This window comes from Moschus berezovskii, chromosome 3 (genome assembly GCF_049115385.1).
Source record: "Moschus berezovskii isolate FMDL1 chromosome 3, NW_MosBer_1.0, whole genome shotgun sequence".
NCBI lineage: Eukaryota > Metazoa > Chordata > Mammalia > Artiodactyla > Moschidae > Moschus > Moschus berezovskii.
Genome location: NC_142462.1, coordinates 52471579 through 52494108, shown reverse-complemented (window position 1 = coordinate 52494108; position 22530 = coordinate 52471579). Strand labels below are relative to the sequence as shown.

At 39.5% G+C, this 22530-nt stretch overlaps 1 protein-coding gene across 2 annotated transcripts in view; it reads left to right on the top strand.

The window, feature by feature from the left end:
* Positions 1 to 22158: 22158 nt before the first annotated feature.
* The window catches only part of SLC26A5 (solute carrier family 26 member 5), a 37726-nt gene continuing 37354 nt past the window's right edge, over positions 22159 to 22530 (top strand). For both annotated transcript variants that reach the window (XM_088832232.1, XM_055420237.1), the window contains exon 1: positions 22159 to 22310. In XM_088832232.1, the coding sequence (XP_088688358.1) occupies positions 22159 to 22310 (152 nt within the window). The remainder of the gene's footprint in view (positions 22311 to 22530) is intronic.

Genomic DNA, 22530 nt, shown 5'->3' with positions numbered 1-22530 from the left:
AAGTCCCTTGACTTAACCTTATTGTTGAGTGACAACTAGGTAGCTGGTCACACCCCTACAACGTCAATGATGGATGTGCTCAGTCATGTCCAACTCTTTGTGGCCCCATGGACTATAGCCCGCCAGGGTTCTCTGCTCATGGAATTTTCCAGGCAAGAATACTGGGTAGGGTTGCCATTTTCTACTCCAGGGGATCTTCCCAACCCAGGTATTGAACCCACGTCTCTCGCATCTCCTTCATTGGCAGACTGATTCTTTACCACTAGTGCCACTTGGGGACCCCTTAGAATGTCACTGATACACATTAATTAGATTAGTAAATTAATGGACATCATGGTTTTAATCCAAGCTCTGCCCTTAACTAGGTACATGATCTTGGGTGAATAACAAATTAAATTCCTTGGACCATATTTTTCTTGTATAAAATGAGGGTGTCATAAGGGATCAGTGGTTTTCAACTACTACTATGTAGTCCCGCACGTCTGAGTCACATGTAGAATTTACTTAAAATATGTATATACACTGGGTCAGAGATTCTGATTTAATTGGACTGGGGCAGGGCCAGACATCTGTTTTTTAAAAGCCTGCCTCCACCCCACCCCACCCCACCCCCCAAGAAATACTAATATCCAGCCAAGGTTGAGAATCCCTGAGTTAAATCAACATTAAGAACTGATTCTAAAATGATGTAACTTAAAGACAGAAAAGCAGACTGGTAAAACCTATTTCATGTGTGGCTTAGCCCAGCATTACATACACTCCACAGTAACCAAGCCTGCACACAGTTTTCTAAGAAGCAGTCCAAATCAAGCAATTTAAATTTATTCAAGGAAGAGTCTGTGCCTTCTCACCATTTCAGTATTCCCACAATGCTTTGCAAGTTCTCAGCACCTTGTACATTTTGATGGACTGAATTAGATATAACTCTGCCCCTCTAAAATGATTAGCTGTTCCTGAGGTCCCCAGGGACAATTATCTCTCTTCTCTTGGTGTCCATGCCAGTGTTTACTAGCCTAGTGAAAGTTTCTCTAGAGGTGATCTGTGACTTTCTGGGGTTGAGGAGAAGGTGTCAGCAAGGGGTAAGGATGAGCACATTGATTGTTGCTGAAATCTGAGCTTCTGTGACCAAACTGAGATAAAAAAAAAAAAAAAGATCCTCACACCTTCTCAAGTAGTTGTAGACTATCGAGTTACCAGAACTGGGATAGGGAAAAAAGAGCACATTGTTTACCGTCATCATTTTTTGGGACCTAATCTTGTTGCCATTATATCATAAATTCAATTCAGGTTCACACTTTGAAAATTATTCTTCAAGTTAAAGATAGAAGTTACTGTAATCCATGAAATTTCTATTTATCTTTCTCTCTTTTTCCTTCCCACTGCCCTTCATATTCCAAAATACTTCAGTTCAGTTCAGTCGCTCAGTCGTGTCCGACTCTTTACGACCCATGAATCACAAAGAAAAACACAGTGTGTATGTGTGACTGTCAGATCAGTAAAGAGAAACAGACATGAATTGACAAAAGATGGAAAGGCATTAAGGAGGAAAGAGTCCCATGGATCACTAAATTTTTTTCTTTTCTCTCTGCTTTTGGGCTTAGAGCTGCTATACATTTATTCTCAAATTTTCTGAAGTTTAAGCAAATTGTATCCCAACTGCTATGTGTTAGTAAATGTGGGCTTGCAGCCCATGATCCTGTGTTGCGTGCATCTCCCATACATGGTGCATTGAGTGCTATCTTAATGGGGTGCAGCCTGGACATGTTGTTGTTTAGTCACCAAGTTTTGTCCGACTCTTTTGCAACTCCATGGACCCACCATGCTCCTCTGTCCATGGGATTTCCCAGGCAAGAATACTGGAGTGGGTTGCCATTTCCTTCAACAGGGGATCTTCCCTACCCAGGGATCTAACCCACATTGGCAGGCTGATTCTTTATTCCCGAGCCACCAGGGAAACCCAACTTGGTCTAAATTCAGCATTGACTAGTCCCAGGGCCTGTCTTAATCCTAAATAATATCTTAAGTTAGGCAGTATTTTTTTCTGAAGTGGAAAGCTACTGACTCCAGAGCTCTTTGTGTCTCAGAGCTGCCCTTACCTGGTGTCAAAAATCTGATGGAGAACCACAGACCCAACTCAGCCCTCACCTTTCTATCCACTTAAAACTATCAGTTCAGTTCAGTCGCTCAGTTGTGTCTGACTCTTTGTGACCCCATGAACCGCAGCATGCCAGGCCTCCCTGTCCATCACCAACTCCCTGAGTCCACCCAAACCCATGCCCATCGAGTCAATGATGCCATCCAACCATCTCATCCTCTGTCGTCCCCTTTTCCTCCTGCCCTCAATCTTTCTCAGCTTCAAGGTCTTTTCCAATGAATCAGCTCTTCGCATCAGGTGGCCAAAGTATTGGAGTTTCAGCTTCAACATCAGTCCTTCCAATGAACACCCAGGACTGATCTCCTTTAGGATGGACTAGTTGGATCTCCTTGCAGTCCAAGGGACTCTCAAGAGTCTTCTCCAACACCACAGTTCAAAAGCATCAATTCTTCGGCACTCAGCTTTCTTTATAAAGTCCAACTTTCACATCCATACATGACCATTGGAAAAACCATAGCCTTGACTAGATGGACCTTTGTTGGCAAAGTAATGTCTCTGCTACCTAGAGCTATGCACTCACTCAAAAAAATCTCTAAGGTTGGATTCATTTTATGTGTTTATTGCTGATCATTGTTGCCAAAGATTTAGTGATACTGGGTACATACTCTTTTGTTATTTTGTAATTTTTTCTTTGTCTACTTCTCAAAATCAATTAACCTAGGAATAAATGTACTAGGAAAAAGATGATTTTATCATCGTAACTTTAAATCTAACAACCAAGTTTATTCTTGCTAAACTCTAACACCCAGTTATGTGTTTATATATAAGCGTTTGAAAGTGAAAGAAAGTGTAGTTACTCAGTCATGTCTGACTCTTTGCAACCCCATGGACTGTGTAGCCCACCAGGCTTCTCTCTCTGTGGAATTCTCTAGGCAATAGTGCTAGAGTGGATCGCCATTCCCTTCTCCAAGGGATCTTTCTGACTCAGGGATTGAACCTGAGTTCGATCCACATCACAGGCAGATTCTTTACCATCTGAGCCACAAAGGAAGTCTTGTCCTCCTACAAAAATCTAATATTTGAAGATAGTAAGTATAGTCAGGGTTCTTAGGATCATCACTAGTTTGCTTTTTAATCTTTTATTCCTCAAAACACCTGAATATTGTAAGGTAATTAGAAATGATAATATTTTCTTAACTGGTTCCTGTTTTACTGAACACTCAACAATGGTCTCCAAAGCTAGCAGGGGTTTTCATTTCTTCCTTGTTTTCTTCCTTCCTTCCTTCCTTGATTCATTCAGCCCTTCAGCAGATGTCTAGTGAGTTCCTACCACGTACCTATCCTCATGGTAGTTACAAATGACAGTAATGTAACTTTCATTTTTGTGAAGAGAGGAGGGAAGACAGAAAATAAAGTAAAATACAGTGTGGGTTAGATGGTGATACATGCTGTGGAGAAAAATAAAGCCGGGAAGAAGGCCATGAAGGAGTTGCACAATATTTAAAATAAAGTGGCCTGAAAAGGTGGTGGAAAAAGTTATGAAGCTTTCTGGGAGTGGAGCTTTCTGGCCAACACAAAGGTCCTGAAGCAGTTATGTGCCTGGTATAACAACAGGGAGGTTTGAATGGCTGGAGCAGAGTGATGAGGGGTAAGTAGAGGAAATGAAATCATTTAAGAAAGGGGCAGCTGAGAGAGAGAGTTTGGGAGGCTGTGAAAGATCTTGTAGGTCCTTGTAGGGCCTTTTCAGTGGGATGCTTATAAAGTGAAATGATTTCTTAGTTTTTAGTAAGTTTTTTAGTATTTAGTAATGCAGTTTCTTAGTATTTAGTCAAAATAGCAGAAGTCCTGTGATCTCCTTTGTTACACGCTTTGGATGTTCCCCAGTTTTTTGTTTTGTCGCCAGATCAGTCTCTTCCCATCCTTCGCCTTTATCCTTTATCCCCAAAGCTGACTCTAGAATGGGATTCGTCTCCTAATGGTTGCTTTCTTGATGCCCCAAAGATAAGACTTGCCCTTCATTTTTAAAGAATGTACCACTAGTCACTAAAGAAAAAAAAACTGTCAGTACCAAAACCAGTAATCATGAGGGAAATTAATAAACCTATACAAAATATATTCTTGGTTTATACTATAGCCCAGACACAAAATGGTTACACTACTGGTGAATGGAATTTAGCCTGTGTTTTGTTGGGTCCGCATGTTGTTTTCTAAAAAATTTGTGTTGATTTCCAACATTAAAATTTTTTTTAATTAAGGGAAATTTTCATTAAAATATAGTTTCAAGTGTTCTTTAAAAATTGGACATTCTATTTATATGAGGCTCTAGAACAGACAAAAATAATCCATGATGATGGAAATCAGAACTGAGGCTGCCTGACATGGGAATGTGGTAGAAACTGACTTGGTAGGGCCACCGGACAAAATTTTCAATGATGAAATGGTTCTGTGCATAGTAGTCTGAAATGCATGGTTGTTGTTGTTCAGTCGCTCGGTCGTGTCTGACTCTTTGCCACCCCGTGGACTACAGTATGCCAAGCTTCCCTGTCCTTCACCATCTCCCAGACTTTGCTCAGACTCATGTCCATTGAGTCGGTGATGCCATCCAACTATCTCATCCTCTGTCGTACCCTTCTCCTCCCGCCTTCTATCTTTCCCAGCAACAGGGTCTTTTCTAATGAGTCAGCTCTTTGCATCAGATGGTCAAAGTATTGGAGTTCAGCACAGTCCTTCCAATGAATATTCAGGGTTGGTTTCCTTTCGGATTGACTGATTAGATCTTCTTGCCTGGTAAAACACTGTTTAATGTACAGTGCACTGGTCTATACAGTTGACTATATGTCAGATGCACCTCACTGTGAAGGAAGTTTAAAATGGAAGCCAACCTTCAGTAAGAGCTGACTAGTGCTGACCACTTCAAGCTTGGCATGTGCTCTCAAGATTGGCACAGACTTATTACCTGGTTCACTTCAATAATTGTCATTACATACCTGGGTTTCCCTGCTGGCTCAGCTGGTGAAGAATCTGCCTGCAATGCGAGAGACCTGGGTTCAATCCCTGGATTGGGAAGATCCCCTGGAGAAGGGAAAGGCTACCTACTCCAGTATTCTGGCCTGGAGAATTTCATGGACTGTATAATCCATGGGGTCTCAAAGAGTAGGACACAAATGAGCGACTTTCACTTTCACCAGGATCCTGTAGGTGATATTGGTGTGTGATTTATGTAGTAGTGGTTTTGATTTCAGCTATCAATAGAGAACAAACCTGAAGAGGCCTGATATTTTTAATTGGCAGTAGAGAAATTAGTACCTGCCTCCTAGGGTTGTATGTGAAGCAGATAACAGAAACATAATCTTGGTAGCTTGGATCAGTCAAAGAGCTCACCTATGTCCGTCTCTCAGTTAGCGGTATTCTCAAATGTGGGATTCTCTGAGGTCTCTAAACATAAGTCTCAGCTTTCCTCTCAAATGCAAATATCTCCTGTGCTTGCAGACTCCTCCTCTGAAAGGATAACAGAGAGTACATTTGGCTCCTATTACCAGCACTTAAAACTTACTTTTATTATGTTTCTTATGTGTTTTGTTATTTGTTATGTGTCTACCATAGAAATCTTGGAAAGTACGGCAAAAGGAAAATAAAATTACCCACAATTCTGAACATAACATCTGTTTACCATTTTGTGGTAAATGCTTTCAAATTTTTCTTCATAATGTCATAATATAAAATATGTCTATATATTTTATATTAAAATATATTTACTATATAAAATTTAGCGCACAGTCACCAAATTTGCAAATTAAAAAAAAAACAAGTTAAAGATGAAAGATAACATCCTCAGTTCAGTTCAGTCGCTCAGTGGTGTCCAACTCTTTGCCACCCCATAGGCACAGGCATTTGCCTTCCCTCTATCCTATAACTCTTTTTAAATAGCTGTGACATTTTGCAGATAATAGAAAGAACTTGAAGAGAGTGGGGGCAAGTTATTGATGAAACAAAACCAGGAAATTGGTGCAGGAAGGACCACCATGGGAGGGAGAGTGACCTTCTAGAAAGAAGCTCAGGGCATGGAGTCAACAAGGACAGAGAGCACGCATGAGCAAGGGGGCCTGAAAACAGAGAGCTTGATGGAAAGTCTTTATGGGTTAGCTAAGGTGAACCAGTGCTTCTAATTGAGTTTGGCATTGTGGAATAAATCCTTTCTCTTTCTGACATTTGAAAAGAGAGTGAACCCTAGTCTGAAGGCCAGCTCTTGCCTCCTCATGTGAAAGTCAAACTAGAAGTTGAAGAGCCTACTCTGCTGTACAGAGGTTCCTGATCACCATTCCATTCAGGGAAGAATCCTGTTCTGAAACACTTGTGTACAAGATAGTGGAGGAAAGTAACCCCAGTTAATCAGAAAAGTCAATGAGGTCTTTATATATAATCAGAAAAGTCAATGAGGTCTTTATATATAATCAGAAAAGTCAATGAGGTCTTTTTATATATACACACACATATACACACATGTACACACACACACATATATTTATAAAACCAAGAATAACCTGACATATGAAGGAGTATGAAAAAAACAACCCCAAGATAAACAGTTATTAATGTCAGAGGGGAGACTGTTTAAAATATTTTTAACTTAGAGTTACCAAAGGGGAAGCAGGAGGGGAGGGATAAATTAGAAGTTTAGGATTAACAGATAGACACTATTATTGGATTGGCCCAAAGGTTCGTTCAGGTTCTCCATAATATTTTACAGAAAACCTAAACAAAATTTTTGTCCCACCCAATGTGTTATTCAAACTAGATAAATAATAAGAATCTACTGTATAGCAAAGGGAACTGTATTCAATAATTGTAATAATCTATAATGGGAAAGAATGTAAAAAAGAATACATATATATATATATATATACACATATACACACACATATATGTTTAACTGAATCACTTTACCATATACCTGAAACTAGCACAGCATTGTAAATCACTATAATTCAATTTAAAAATGTATATATAAGGACTATCAAAAAAAGAAAAATATATATAAAATAGCTTTTAAAAATAAAAAAGCTGAGTACCCTCAGAATGATTAAAAATATATTGTTTCCATACAACAAAAGTATAATTCTATAAAGAAGGAGTAATAATCAGAAAACAGACAAAAAAGATCTTGAAATTTTAAAAAGTAATTACTGAAATCAATTTAGTAGAGCAGCTGAAAGATAAAGTTTAAGCAATCTCCTGGAATGAACAACCAAATGTCAAAGAGATGGAGAATATATATACTAGAAAAGATAAGAAACATAGAAAACAGTTCATTATGTCCAACTTCAATCTATTGGGGCTCTAGAAAGAGAAAATAAGGTCACTTAAGATTGATGTTAAGCTTCTCATCACTGAATAGGACATAAACTACAATGGAACAGTGCCTTCAAAGTTATGAGGGAAAATGATTTTGAACCTAAAATTCTGTTGCAAATTAAATTATTAAGTGTGAAAGTAAACTGAGGACATTTTCAGATCTTCAAAGACTCAGGCAATTTGCTTCCAAGTACCCTTTCTTAAACAATTACCTAAGGATGTGCTCCAGCAACATGAGAGCAGAAAGTAAGAAGGAGGAAGATGTGAAATAAGAGTGTTATTCCCACAGTATAATCCTAGGCTGGCAGATTTGTACCAGACTTAGGGGAAAAAAAAGTGATGCAAATTAAAAACAATAATAGTCAATAAACTCTAAGAATAATGACTTTAAGAAGAACTAAGTAACTTCTGTTCAATAGATAGAGCCCGTAATGAACTGTATTCACATAGTTATAATAAGAGGGCATCTAGCAACCTGGGGTATTAAACTAACTCATGAAGAGCTCTCTTCAGTACAAACACACAAAAATAAAGAATAAGACACAATGAAATGTATAAGTAAATCAGTCAGTCAGTTCAGTCACTCAGTCATGTCCAACTCTTTGCAACTCTATGGACGGCAGCATGCCAGGCCTCCCTGTCCATCACCAACTCCCAGAGTTTACTCAAACTCATGCCCATTGCATCGGTGATGCCATCCAACCATCTCATCCTCTGTCGTCCCCTTCTCCTCCCGCCCCCAAACCTTCCCAGCATCAGGGTCTTTTCAAATGAGTCAGCTCTTCGCATCAGGTGGCCAAAGTATTGGAGTTTCAGCTTCAACATCAGTCCTTCCAGTGAACACCCAGGACTGATCTCCTTTAGGATGGACTGGTTGGATCTCCTTGCAGTCCAAGAGACTCTCAAGAGTCTTCTCCAACACCATAGTTCAGAAGCATCAATTCTTAGGTGCTCAGCTTTCTTTATAGTCCTACTCTCACATCCATACATGACCACTGGAAAAACCATAGCCTTGACTAGACAGACCTTGGTTGGCAAAGTAATGTCTCTGCTTTTTAATAGGCTATCTAGGTTGATCATAACTTTCCTCCCAAGAAGTAAGTGTCTTTTAATTTCATGGCTGCAGTCACCATCTGCAATGATTTTGGAGCCCCCCAAAAATAAAGTCTGCCACTGTTTCCACTGTTTCCCCGTCTATTTCCCATCAAGTGATGGGACCAGATGCCATGATCTTAGTTTTCTGAATGTTGAGTTTTAAGTCAACTTTTTCACTCTCCTCTTTCACTTTCATCAAGAGGCTTTTTAGTTCCTCTTCACTTTCTGCCATAAGGGTGGTGTCATCTGCGTATCTGAGGTTATTGATATTTCTCCCAGCAATCTTGATTCCATTTTGTGCTTCATCCAGCCCAGCGTTTCTCACGATGTACTCTGCATATGAGTTAAATAAGCATGGTGACAATATGCAGCCTTGTTGTACTCCTTTTCCCATTTGGAAATAGTCAACTTTAAAATAAAGACTACCATAAAAATGCAGAAAATCATTTAGAAGAGCAGTTAGTGCAAGTTTATACCCAGCACAACCATAGCAGTTTCTCTGGAGGATACAGATCCTGAGATATAGAGATGGGATTATGCCATTTAAATCTGGAAGGAAGACGAGACCTCAGGCACAAGGAAACATGGAACCTCTTCTCACCTCCCCCCACTTAGTATGAGCTCACAATTTAAAAAACCTATAAACAATCGTAAGGGAGTTTGAGCAAACAAATAGAAGAATCAGATTCCAAAGAATCAAAAATAATAGAAATATATGAAAAAAGTTATAATTGTGTTAAAAATTGTTAAAGGGATAAAAAGAATAGAAAACAAAATTAAAAAAAAACAGTGCATAAAAAGAACAGCATATTTCAAAAAGAAAAAAAGAGATGAAAAATACAGACATTGATTATTTTCAGTGAATGTATTAACTAAACAATATATTACCTAAAGGAAGATTAGTGAACTAGAAGTCAAATCTGAGAAAACTGCCTAAGATCAACCCATTGAGATTAAAAAATGAAAAATGTCATAGGTTGAAAGACACATTGGTATAATGAGGAGCTCCAATAGATGTCTAATAGAAATTTCAGAAGGAAAGAACAGAGAGAATGTTTTAGCCTAGATTGGTTACATAAGTAAACAAATTAAAATGTAATACAATCTAGAAAAAAATAGTAGGGAGTAAGGAGACTTAAATATTCATTTTTCATGGTAAACACTCATAGATAATATCTAAATTCAATAAATCAAAAGATAGCCATATATTACTTAGAGCAGTAGTTCTCAATCCTAAAGGAGATTTGGAAATGTAGTAACTGGAGGGTGCTACTAGCATTTAGTATCAGGGATGAACATGCTAAATGCACAGCACCGTTCCACATATGTCCCCCCAAAATATTAATACTAATAACACTCTTTTTGAGAAAAGCTAATTTAGAGTTAAAAATAAGCCCACCAGAACTAAAAGCAAAAAACCATTTTAAGAAAAAGTTTGCTTTAGGGAATAGACCTGGAGTTCGGGAGAAGAGGGGTGGAAAACCATTTTTGTGATCAGTCCTTCCATAATACTTGTATTTTTACCATGTCTGTATTATGTTTATTAAAGAAGACTGGTAATCCAGTATATTGTTCTTCCATTTTCACTTTAAGAGAACTCTTTCTTATTAAAATATCTGTCATTCAAACGTAAGCACCAGTATGAATTACTGAGCTTTTTATCCCAAAGAATATTCTAGAGGCATATCTTCTGAGTATTAATGATCTTTCATGTGTTCCTAGTTGGAAAATAAATCTTGCAATTTATCACCTTAAGGAGTTATAGAAAATTAGTGCTGGGATGATTATTATCTTTAGTGGAGTTGACTAATTCTCTCATAGGTGCTTTTGATCAGTAGTTCTGTATAGGACAAAGAACGATGGGAATATGGTCAAATAGCTAGAGCACATGGCTTCAAATTGGAATGTGTAGCCTGCTTTTTATGATCCTTTAAGACCACATCCTGTTCAACGCTCCAGTTTCATTTTCACTGACCACCTAAAAAAAAGTTTCTACCAGTACTTTTGGTATTCTTTGACTGTGCTGTGCTGTGCTTTGTTGCTCAATCATGTCCAACTCTTCGATCCCATGGACTATAGCCCACCAGGCTCCTCACTCCATGGGGATTCTCCAGGCAAGAATACTGGAGTAGGTTGCCATACCCTCCTCCAGACAATCTTCCCAACCCAGAGGTCGAATCCAGGTCTCCTGCATTACAGACAGATTCTTTCCCATCTGAGCCACTAGGGAAGTCCAAAAATACTGGAGTGGGTAGCATATCCCTTCTTCAGGGAAACTTCCAGACCCAGGAATCGAACCACCGTCTCCTGCGTTGCAGGCAGATTCTTTACCAGCTGAGTTACCAGGGAAGCCCATTCTGTGACTAGATCCCATTAATTTTTACATTTCACTTCTCTGTGCATAATCACATGCCTCACTTAAAGGTCAGTTTTCATTCCAATCCCAAAGAAAGGCAATGCCAAAGAGTGTTCAAACTACCACACGATTGCACTCATTTCACACACTAGCAAAATAATGCTCAAAATTCTCCAAGCCAGGCTTCAACAATACATGAACTGAGAACTTCCAGATGTTCAAGCTAGATTTGGAAAAGGCAGAGGAACCAGAGATCAAATTGCAGGCATCTGTTGAATCATAGAAAAAGCAAGAGAATTCCAGAAAAACATCTATTTCTGCTTCATTTTTTTTAAATTTATTTTATTGGAGGCAAATTACCTTACATTAATATATTGGTTGGTTTTGCCATACATATTTCTGCTTCATTGACAAGCTAAAGACTTTGATTGTGTGGATAACAACCAACTGTGGAAAATTCCTAGAGAGATGGGAATGCTGCTGCTGCTGCTACCACTAAATCACTTCAGTCGTGTCTGACTCTGTGCGACCCCATAGACAGCAGCCCATCAGGCTACCCCGTCCCTGGGATTCTCCAGGCAAGAACACTGGAGTGGGTTGCCACTTCCTTCTCCAATGCATAAAAGTGAAAGTGAAGTCGCTCAGTCGTGTCCGACTCTTCGCAACCCCATGGACTGCAGCCTACCAGGCTTCTCTGTCCATGGGATTTTCCAGGCAAGAGTACTGGAGTGGGGTGCCACTGCCTTCTCCTAGAGAGATGGGAATACCAGACCACATTACCTGTCTCCTGAGAAACCTGTATGCAGGTCAAAAAACAATAGTTACAACCAGACATGAAACAATGGACTGGTTCCAAATTGAGAAAGGAGTATGTCAAGGCTGTATATTGTCTCCCTGCTTATTTAAGTTATATGCAGAGGGCATCATGCGAAATGCTGGGCTGGATGAAGCACAAGCTGGAATCAAGATTGCTGGGGAAAATATCAATAACCTCAGATAGGCAGATGACACCACCCTTATGGCATTTAGCGAAGACGAACTAAAGAGACTTTTGATGATGGTGAAAGTGGAGAGTGAAAAAAGTGGCTTAAAACTCAACATTCAAAAAATGAAGATCATGGCATCCAGTCCCATTGCTTCATGGCAAATAGATAGGGAAACAATGGAGACAGTAACAGACTTTATTTTGGGGGGCTCCAAAATCACTGAAGACAGTGACTTCAGCAATGAAATTTAAAGATGCTTGCTCCTTGGAAGAAAAGCTGTGACAAACCTAGACAGTGTATTAAGAAGCAGAGACATTACTTTGCCAACAAAGGTCCATATAGTCAAACTATGGTTTTTCCAATAGTCATGTATGGTTGTGAGAGTTGGACCATAAAGAAGACTGAGTGCCAAAGAATTTATGCTTTTGGACAGTGGTGTTGGAGAAAACTCTGGAGGGTCCTTTGGACTGCAAGGAGATCAAACCAATCAGTCCTAAAGAAATCAACCCTGAATATTCATTGGAAGGACTGATGCTGAAGCTGAAGCTCCAATACTTTGGCCACCTGATGTGAAGAGCTGACTCACTGGATAAGACCCTGATGCTGGGAAAGATTGAAGGCGGGAGGAGAAGGGGATGACAGAGGATGCTATGGTTGGATGGCATCACCAGCTCAATGGACATGAGTTTGAGCAAGCTCTGGGAGATGATGAAGGACAGGGAAGCCCAGTGTGCTGCCATCCATGGGGTTGCAAAGAGTTGGACATGACTGAGCAACTGAACAGCAATCCATCCCACAAGAGCTACTTCCAGATAGTATCCTCTCTGAAGCCTTCCTTGAGCTCTAGTCTTGCTTCTAATTTGGTTAAGACCATAATGCTTCATAAGCAACATATCACAAGTGGGAGCATATGCATGTAATTAATATAACTTAGAAGTAGATAAATATTTTGATATGATTAGTCTGATACACAGTTAATGAAGCAACATAGCATAAGAGCGTGGTTTCTGCAGTGAGCAGTCCTAGATTCCAATCCGGGCTGTTATTACTTCATCTGAAAAACGTGGATAATTCCTGCCTTACATAGATGCTGAGATTCTTCAGTTTCAATCTCAATAAATGTTATACTATATTGACTATTATTGTGTATGTATAAGGAGCTCACATAAATGTCTCTCATTTATAATATTTTAAATCAGTTTGTAGTTTTTATATACCCACTTTGTAAGTTGTCCAATACTTAAATAGAGCATTAATATTATTTAAATATAGACTATATTTTATTACCACTGCTGCTGCTGCTAAGTCACTTAAGTCATGTCCGACTCTGTGCAACTCCATAGACGGAAGCCCACCAGGCTCCCCCGTCCCTGGGATTCTCCAGGCAAGAACACTGGAATGGGTTGCCATTTCCTTCTCCAATGTGTGAAAGTGAAAAGTGAAAGTGAAGTTGCTCAGTCGTGTCCGACTCTTAGCGACCCCACGGACTGCAGCCTACCAGGCTGCTCCATCCATGGGATTTTCTAGGCAAGAGTACTGGAGTGGCTTGCCATTGCCTTCTCCAAGCATAGCCAATTGGTAAATATTAGCCAAACATATAAATAGGGACTAAGTAGATTTGCCAGAGAAGGCAATGGCAAGCCACTCCAGTACTCTTGCCTAGAAAATCCCATGGGTGGAGCAGCCTGGTAGGCTGCAGTCCGTGGGGTCGCTAAGGGTCGGACACGACTGAGCAACTTCACTTTCACTTTTCACTTTCACACATTGGAGAAGGAAATGGCAACCCATTCCAGTGTTCTTGCCTGGAGAATCCCAGGGACGGGGGAGCCTGGTGGGCTTCCGTCTATGGGGTCGCACAGAGTCAGACACGACTGAAGTGACTTAGCAGCAGCAAGTAGATTTGTGTTGAGCAAATTAATAGATGGAGACCCAAGGACTTGAGAAATGAAACATATGAAGTAAATGTGAGTGAGGTTCAGTTAAAAGGTAATAGTATAAAATAGATAGCCAATGTGAATTTGCTATATGATTCAGGGAACTCAAACAGGAGCTCTGTATCAACCTAGAGGGGTGCAGTGGGGAGGGAAAAGGGAGGGAGATTCAAGAGGTGGGGACATATGTAATACCTATGGCTGATTCATGTTGATGTTTGATAGAAAACAACAAAATTCTGTAAATCAATTATCCTTCAATTTAAAAATAAATAAAATTTAAAATATAATAGTAATTATAAATAATAAATATTGAGTGTCTTACTGTAAGTGTTTCATAATTCTTACATTAAGCTTCAGTGCACCACTACAAGGGCTGGCCAAGCAAATTATGGAGCATCCACGTAACAGCACACTCTGTGACTTAAACGTGAGAGTGAGGAAGCTCTTTTGTATTGATATGGAAAAGTCACCAAGATATAGTAAGTGGAAAAAGCAAGGTGCAGAATGGTGTAAGTCGTGTTACTGTTTATAGGAAGAAGACCGTATACTTATATCTGCTTGTGTAGAAAATATCCCGGGGAAGACCCAAGAAGCTGACACCATGAGTGCCTCCCAGCCATAGAATGGTAGCATAACGTCATTTTAATGCTTCTTACACATGAATTTTTGAACCTTGTGAATGTGTTGGTGATTCAAAATGACAAGTTAAATGCAGACAGAAGAAAATCATTATCCCCATGTACAAATGAGCAACAGAGATTAAAGGAAATTAGGGACACTGCTCAAAGTAGCAATAATCATGGTCACATTTACTGAGCACTTAGTATGTGCCAGGCCCCAGTTGAAGTACTTTAGAAACATTTTCTTTTATAATTTTATTATTTATTTATTTTTCACTTTACTGGGTCTTAGTTGCTGAGCGGGCTTTTTCCATATGTGGCTTGTGGGGGCTACTCTTCCTATGAGCAGGCTTCTCACTGTGATGAGTTCTCTTGTTGTGGAGAACGAACTCTAGGTCTTGAACTTCATGAGTTCAGTAGTTGCAGCTCCTGGGCTCTTACAGCACAGGCTGAGTAGTTGTGGTACACAGGCTTAGTTGCTCATCAGCATGTGGGATCCTCCCAGATCAGGGTTCAGTCTGGTCTGAATTGGTCTGCATTGGTCTGCATTAATCAGTCTGCACTGGTAGGCAGATTCTTTACCACTGAGCCACCAGGGAAGCCCAAAACTTTTTCTAATTTATTTTCACAGATCTATAATGATTTTATCCTAGTGGTATAGCTAAAGAAGCTGAAGGAAACGTAATTTATTTTCCAGCTCAGGACAATTTGGAAGTGACAATTACTCTGGGACAGCAAGCATAAACCAGGACTAGGGTCACTCTATTTAGAGAGGTCAGGTAACTTGCTAGATGTCCCAGCAAGAGGGAACACCAGGACTGAAACTCTGGTCTGAGAGAATCTACAGCCTGTGCTCCTGACTGCCACTTATGGATAAGCAAATGAAGGCTTGCAGAATGCACACACCTATGAAATAACAGTTCCAGCCTCCAACACAGTCCTTCTGAACCCAAAGCCTACCGTATGGTGTTGCCTGTCAGAATGAGAATCTAAGAATCCTTTGGCCTAGGAAAAGGCAATGGCAACCCACTTCAGTACTCTTGCCTGGAAAATCCCATGGACGGAGGAGCCTGGTAGGCTGGTTGCTAGGAATTGGGCACAACTGAGCGACTTCACTTTCACTTTTCACTTTCATGCATTGGAGAAGGAAATGGCAACCCACTCCAGTATTCTTGCCTGGAGAATCCCATGGACAGAGGAGCCTAGTGGGCTGCCATCTATGGGGTCTCACAGAGTTGGACACGACTGAAGCGACTTAGCAGCAGCAGCAGCAAGAATTGAATGGGAGGTGGATAATTATAAAAGAACAGAGAAAGGATGGGAAGAGCTGCAGGCTATATCCTTGGCCCCCACCACACACAAACACTCCGAGAGCATTCAGGCCACAAGCTGCATGTTGCTTTGTGTTAGGTGATCAGACAATCATGCTGTCCTCACAGAGTTTACAGTCTGCATTCAGGACCAGCTTGCAGGGATTATTGGGCCTTTGGCTCTTTCCACATGATGGGCCACTTCAAAAAATCCATGATCATTAATAAGGAAAAGCAGGGAGTTTATCTTGGTTATGCTAAAAGTCCCAGAGGTATAGAAAAGAGGAAGCAGCTTTTCAAAATTCCTTTAAAGATTGCGAAAGTTGTAAGTAAAAGAAAAATTTTTTCTGAACTATAATCTTTCTCTGTGAGCTCTGAAAAATACAGACTCCAGAATTACTAAATCAGAATCTATAGAAGTATTTTAAGCTCTCCTTGTGATTTCAAGGAGAAATCTGTGGTCTTTTAAGCTCTCCTTGTCATTTCCATGTGCTTCCAAGTTTGTTGTGACTGCTCTAGTTGACCCTGTGATAATAGCATAGAACAGCTCAGCATGCTTGAGAGGCAGAACTAGGGCCAGACCCTTACCCCAACCTTCAGTTTGGAGCATCTTCCACAAAACCATAGTGAACCTTCATTATTGGCAAGCTACTAATTCTTGCTTTTAGTTTGAAGTTAAAAATGTTGCTGCTACATTTTTATTTATAAATATGTGTGCTTTTTGAAACTACTTTGAATAGGAAGCACAGTTTGCATGTTGAGAATATTTTGGGATAAGTCAAGTGAGTGTAGATGAGTTCATTTTCACATTTACACAGTGAGGAGGTTAAACTGGATGGTTTACAAAATTACTTTCAGATCTAGAAATCAATGTTGAAAGGTATTCTAAACTGTTTTTAAATCCCTTCTTTCATAGCTTTGAAAAACAGGGCTTCTATATCCAGATCAATTTGCTTTTCTGTCATTAGTATTTTTGTTGGAGACTCTGTCGGAAGACTTGTTCCTTAGATCCATCCAGAAGACTTTTCTCATGTGAGGGTTTATGTACTTAGTTTTACAACTTGGTGATTTACAATGGCAATCCACATATTGGAAGCTCATTATCTGTCAGATAATCATCTGGTCATTTGATCTCCTGCCTTGGTCCCTTGGTTACTTTGCCTCTCTTCTGATATATAATCTCTTTTTCTGATAAAATGGTTATTGATAGCCTTCAAGGCTTTAGTTATTTAATTATTGTGATGAGCATACAAAGTTCCCCCAAAGGACAATCTTTCACTATGACATCCTATTCTCCTTTACTCTTCCCACCAGTCCTTTCCTTTCTTAGTTGAGACATCTTTGAACTTCCAAATAGATATCTCTAGGATGAACTTCAGAATAGATATCTTTAGGAGGACAAAAATTGTAGCCAGGATCCTAAAACCTCAAAAGAGTTTGAGAATTCCCTTTTCTGTGTCTCTTCCTGACTTACAGAGAGTTATTATTGTTACCAGATTTAGCAAAGGACAATATAAGATACTCAACTGTAACTAAACTGGGATAAAGAATAAAATTTTAATTTAAGTATGCAATATTTGGAACATACTTATATTAACCATTTGTTACTTCTCTGACATTCACATTTAACTAGACATCCTATAATTTACTTGGCAACTCTGCAGAGAGTGCATACCCTAAGGCTTTCCTAGTTCTTCTAATGTTTTGGGGTCTAAATTTTTTTAATATTTGCTCTTAATTTAAAACTTGAATGGAATGTTTGTAATAACTAAGATTTCAGTTTTCTTTAGCATTTTCATAAAGTGTAGCATTTGCACTGCCCACCTACACACAATTTCCTTTTGTTGTGAGAATATAAGAATAGAAATAAGACTTTTCTGTAGAAACCTAAGCTTGATAATTCTCTTTGTAAGTTTTTATTAAATATTTCAAAGATACACATAAGCAAAGATAGTAATATAATGCATTGCACACAGTTTATTTATACCCTCTTCAGTTTCCTTCTTTTTGTCTGGTTTGATAGTTAGGTGTGAGTGTATATATTGCCATCCCCTGAGTCAGTGGTTTTGAACCTTGACTGTGCATTAAGAATCACCTGGGGAGCTTTTAAATCTCAATCCTTGCCTGCCTCCTAGACCAGTTAAATCAGAATCGCTGATTTAGATGAGTCAGATGATTCCAGTGTGCAGTCAAGGCTGAGAACCAGTGCCCAGAACAAATATGGCAAATGCAGAGAAACATTTTTTGCTGCTAAATCATCTCCATATATTTCACATTCCTCTTCAAAGCTTACTTCATGTATTTTTCAGCAAGTATATCATGGTGTGTGTATATATATATATATATATATATAAAATGTTAAGTTTAATTATAGCACACCTGTCATTTTATAAAATTAAAAAAATCTTATCTGTCTTTAATCATGTCACTGATTCATTATTAATTTCCTAAAAGCTTATAATTGGCTTTGTTTTCAAATATTTCTTTGTGATTTTCCGATGTCTTTTTCATATGCATATTTCTCTTAGGTTATAAACCAGTAGTTCTTAACTTTATCCGCTCATTAGATTCATTTTACGATGCTCTAAAAAAGATGCCTGGACCCCACCTCCCAGAGGCTCTGTGCTAATTGGTCTGGCATAAAGCCCAAGCATTGAAGTTTTTAAAAAGCACCTGAGGAGATTCCAGGGTTAGGGAGAATTGAAAGCCAGATTGAAAAGATGTTTTGAATCTTCCTGGGGACATTTAAAACATGCACATAATTGCCCTGCTTAATGAACCTGAACCTGCATACATGTGCTCAGTTGTGTCTGACTCTTTGCGATCCCATGGACTGTAACCCACCAGGCTCCTCTGTCCATGCTTAAGGAGGTAGAAAGAATTTTGAGGTTCTAGGAGGAAGAGAAATGAGGGAATGATAAATGACCTTCATAGTAATAGGTGTAAATGGGGAATTTCTGTTGGGGGAGCCAAAGGACTTTTGAGAATAAAAATAAGGATGTCTAATATTTTAGAAATGTTTTATTTCTTCTGCTACACTTTAACATGACCTATTGTGTGGACATGAGTTTGAGTGAACTCCGGGGGTTGGTGATGGACAGGGAGGCCTGGCGTGCTGTGATTCATGGGGTCGCAAAGAGTCAGACACGACTGAGCGACTGAAATGAACTGAACTGAACTGAACTGATTGTGTTGCATGAAAGCTTCAAAGCAGTTTGCTGTACTCAGGTACAGGGATGCATGCCCACACCCATATGAAATAAATGCTCACTGTCCAGACCCCACCTATGGGACTGTAATTCAGGAGGCTCAGAGTAAGGCCAGACACCAATCCTTTAAAACCTTGCCCAGAGCACTGTGGTGAGAGGGCAGGTTTGGTGACTACTGCACTTTACGATAACACATCCCAATTCATTGCAATTCATCCCATTGACAACTGGGCAAACTCAAGAAGAGTAACAGTAAAATCAATGGTAAAACTAGATTTTTGCAACAGGGATTCATATTATGAGATGTCGCTCAGATCTACCTGGTCTTTTTCTCTTTATGGTTTTTCCCATGGTCATGTATGGATGTGAGAGTTGGACTGTGAAGAAAGCTGATCGCCAAAGAACTGATGCTTTTGAACTGTGGTGTTGGAGAAGACTCTTGAGAGTCCCTCGGACTGCAAGGAGATCCAACCAGTCCATTCTAAAGGAGATCAATCCTGGGTGTTCATTGGAAGGACTGATGCTAAAGCTGAAACTCCAATACTTTGGCCACCTCATGCGACGAGTTGACTCACTGGAAAAGTCTCTGATGCTGGGAAGGATTGGGGGCGGGAGGAGAAGGGGACGACAGAGAATGAGATGGCTGGATGGCATCACCAACTCGATGGACATGAGTTTGAGTGAACTCCAGGAGTTGGTGATGGACAGGGAGGCCTGGAGTGCTGTGATTCATGGGGTCGCAAAGAGTCGGACACGACTGAGCGTCTGAACTGAACTTGAACTGATGTGAAGGAAGAAGTTATCTTTCTATGACTGGCTAGAAGACGATCAAGGAAGAGGTTTCCAGAAAAATAATTAAAGAAAAATGTCAGAGTAATCTTAGTCTTCTATAATGTGAAGTACAGAGAGGAAGCATGACATACACTATCAATAATCATGATGCACCTGTACAAAGACTGTGTGTGTTCATCCCGGAGACAAGGACTGAGCTGGGTCCTGGGAATTCAGGGTATTGTCTCGAGGGATTTACAGTCTAGAAGAGGAAACCGATAATTATATAGTGGGGAGAGATAGGATATTATACATAACAGTGAGTAGAGACCCACTTCATGGAAGATTAGAGGTGAGCAGGGACTCAGGAAAGCAAAGAACAAAACCTGGCTTTTGAAAGATGATTAGGATGTAGGGAAAATGGAAGGAGAGTGAGGGAAAAGAAACAGAATTCCTTGTCAGAGTGAATGGAATTCTGGGCACAGGCCCAGAGGCTGGAAGCAGCTTGGTAGGTTGCGTGAACTACAGATGATTCTGTTGCCATTGCATGATGTTCTGGAGGAGCTGGGGGCAGAAGGGAGGCAGAGTGGCAGTGTTTCTGTTAACCCACCCACATACCTCAGCCCAGCCATTCTTGTGTATTATGATGAGTTCCTGGAATAGTAAATACAAAGTTTTAGATGGTAAGCCAGTCTTGCTAACTCTAAAACAAAAGATGTACAGTCTTAGTCAAATTGCGCTGCAGAATCCTCTTTCTTCAGGCTTATCTTTTCATATCATCAGTACTGATACTTGGTTGCATTTGCTGCTAGAATTCCTCTTTATTCTAGACTTTTAAATTTTCAACCTCCTTGGACATAGGCTTTTGTTTTGTGTGATGTTTTCTGGTTGGTCACACAAACATGATTTAAATTTGAGTGTAATTTCAGTTTGTTGAATATTGAACTTTTCACCATGAGCAAATTGTATTGATCAGCATCAGTAATCCAGCACCCACCTGCAGTTACCACACCAGCACCTAACCGTTAACTCATGCTAACCCCTGGGGAGGGAAATGTCAACCCACTCCAGTATTCTTGCCTGGGAAACCCATGGACAGAGGAGCCTGGTGGGCTACAGTCTGTGGGGTCACAAAGAGTCAAACATAACTGAAGCGACTAAACATAAGCATGCTAACCCCCAACTCCTCTGCCCTTAACTTCCTTCAGTTGGGACCCGTGGCTTTAGTTGTTGTGCACTTATTTTTTATTATAAAATATATCTTTCAAATTTACAACTGCAAAGAATCATGTACCAACCACTATCACCAGTTTACTTACCACATAACTTTGTCAAATCTTAACATTTTGCTCTATTTGTGCCAGTTTTTTTTTTACAAACTAAACATTGCAGATACTGTCAGTTGAAGTTCCCTGTCTGTTCCCCTCCTCTCCAGAAGCGACACCATCTGATCTTAGTGTGTATCATTGTCATGCATGCTTTTATACATTTACTACATATATGTGTGCACATAAATAAAATACATAATTGCTCTGTAAGTTTTTTAAACTTTAAGTAATTGCATTCTTGAAGTACCCATCTGTGCCTTACACTTTTATTGAAAATCATGTTTTTGAGGTTTATGATGATGGCATATATAGATTTAGTTCATTTATTAAAATTACTGTGTAGTGTTCAATTTATGACTATACAAAAATTTATGTAGACATTTAAGTTTTTTTCTGATTTTTCACTGTCATAAAGCTGCAGTTAATATATTCCTCTGTGCAGAAGCATATTGGGTTTTTGTTCCTTAAACATTTCTTTTACTCATATGAGTAGTATTCATTATGTGGATAAGTAGGTAGATAGATGTAGGTATAGTAATATCAGTCATCCTTATAGTCTTACGCATATAAGCCTCAACACTGAACCACAGAATAATGTAAGGAGTAACCATATGTGAGTACAGAACTGGGAAGGAGGCTAATGTACCTTCAAGAAACTTGGAGTCAGTTTAAGGGCTGGTCTTGCTCCTTTTTCTGTTTCTTTGACACGTAAGTTGTTAGAGTCAGCCTAATTCACTGTTTCCTTAATATTGACTTAGAGCCAATTGCTGCAATATTTGTTCACTGAATTTAATACAATCCTTTGTTTAAAGTATACACATTACCCACTAATTGCCCTGGGAAGAAATGTCATATGTTTTTTATTGACCTTAATTTCCTTTCATTTATTTGTGCCTACCCTGTCCAGATCACTAGGTTTGGTGCTCTAGGTATTCAAAGATGAAAAAATCATTAGAGAACTTACAGTAACACTGCCAGAAAGAGATAGTAGGAAACAATCAACTGTAAGATTTTGGCATCTGAAGTAGAGTTTTTATTTTCTCCCTTAGTGACACTCAGGAAATGCTTGTCTCCTGCTGTTGATGAATAATTTCAGAGTACTATGGATCATGCTGAAGAAAGTGAAATCCTTGGAGCAACCCAGCGGTACTATGTGGAAAGACCTATCTTTAGTCATCCGGTCCTCCAAGAAAGATTGCACAAGAAGGATAAGGTTTCGGATTCCATCGGGGATAAGCTGAAACAGGCATTCACGTATGTTCTTTCAGCCTGTTTCCTTTATTCTGTCATTTAGTTACGAGAGAAGCAAGGTCAAATGTACAAACAGAATCTGTGATGTGGAGGAAAAAACAAATGATGAGCACTCGTGATTTGCAGAGCTGTCCACATAGTTCATTCAGATGTCCACATCTACATTCAGTGGTAGATATTTGATGGAACACAAGCTTTATTATGCATTTCACCATATGAAATT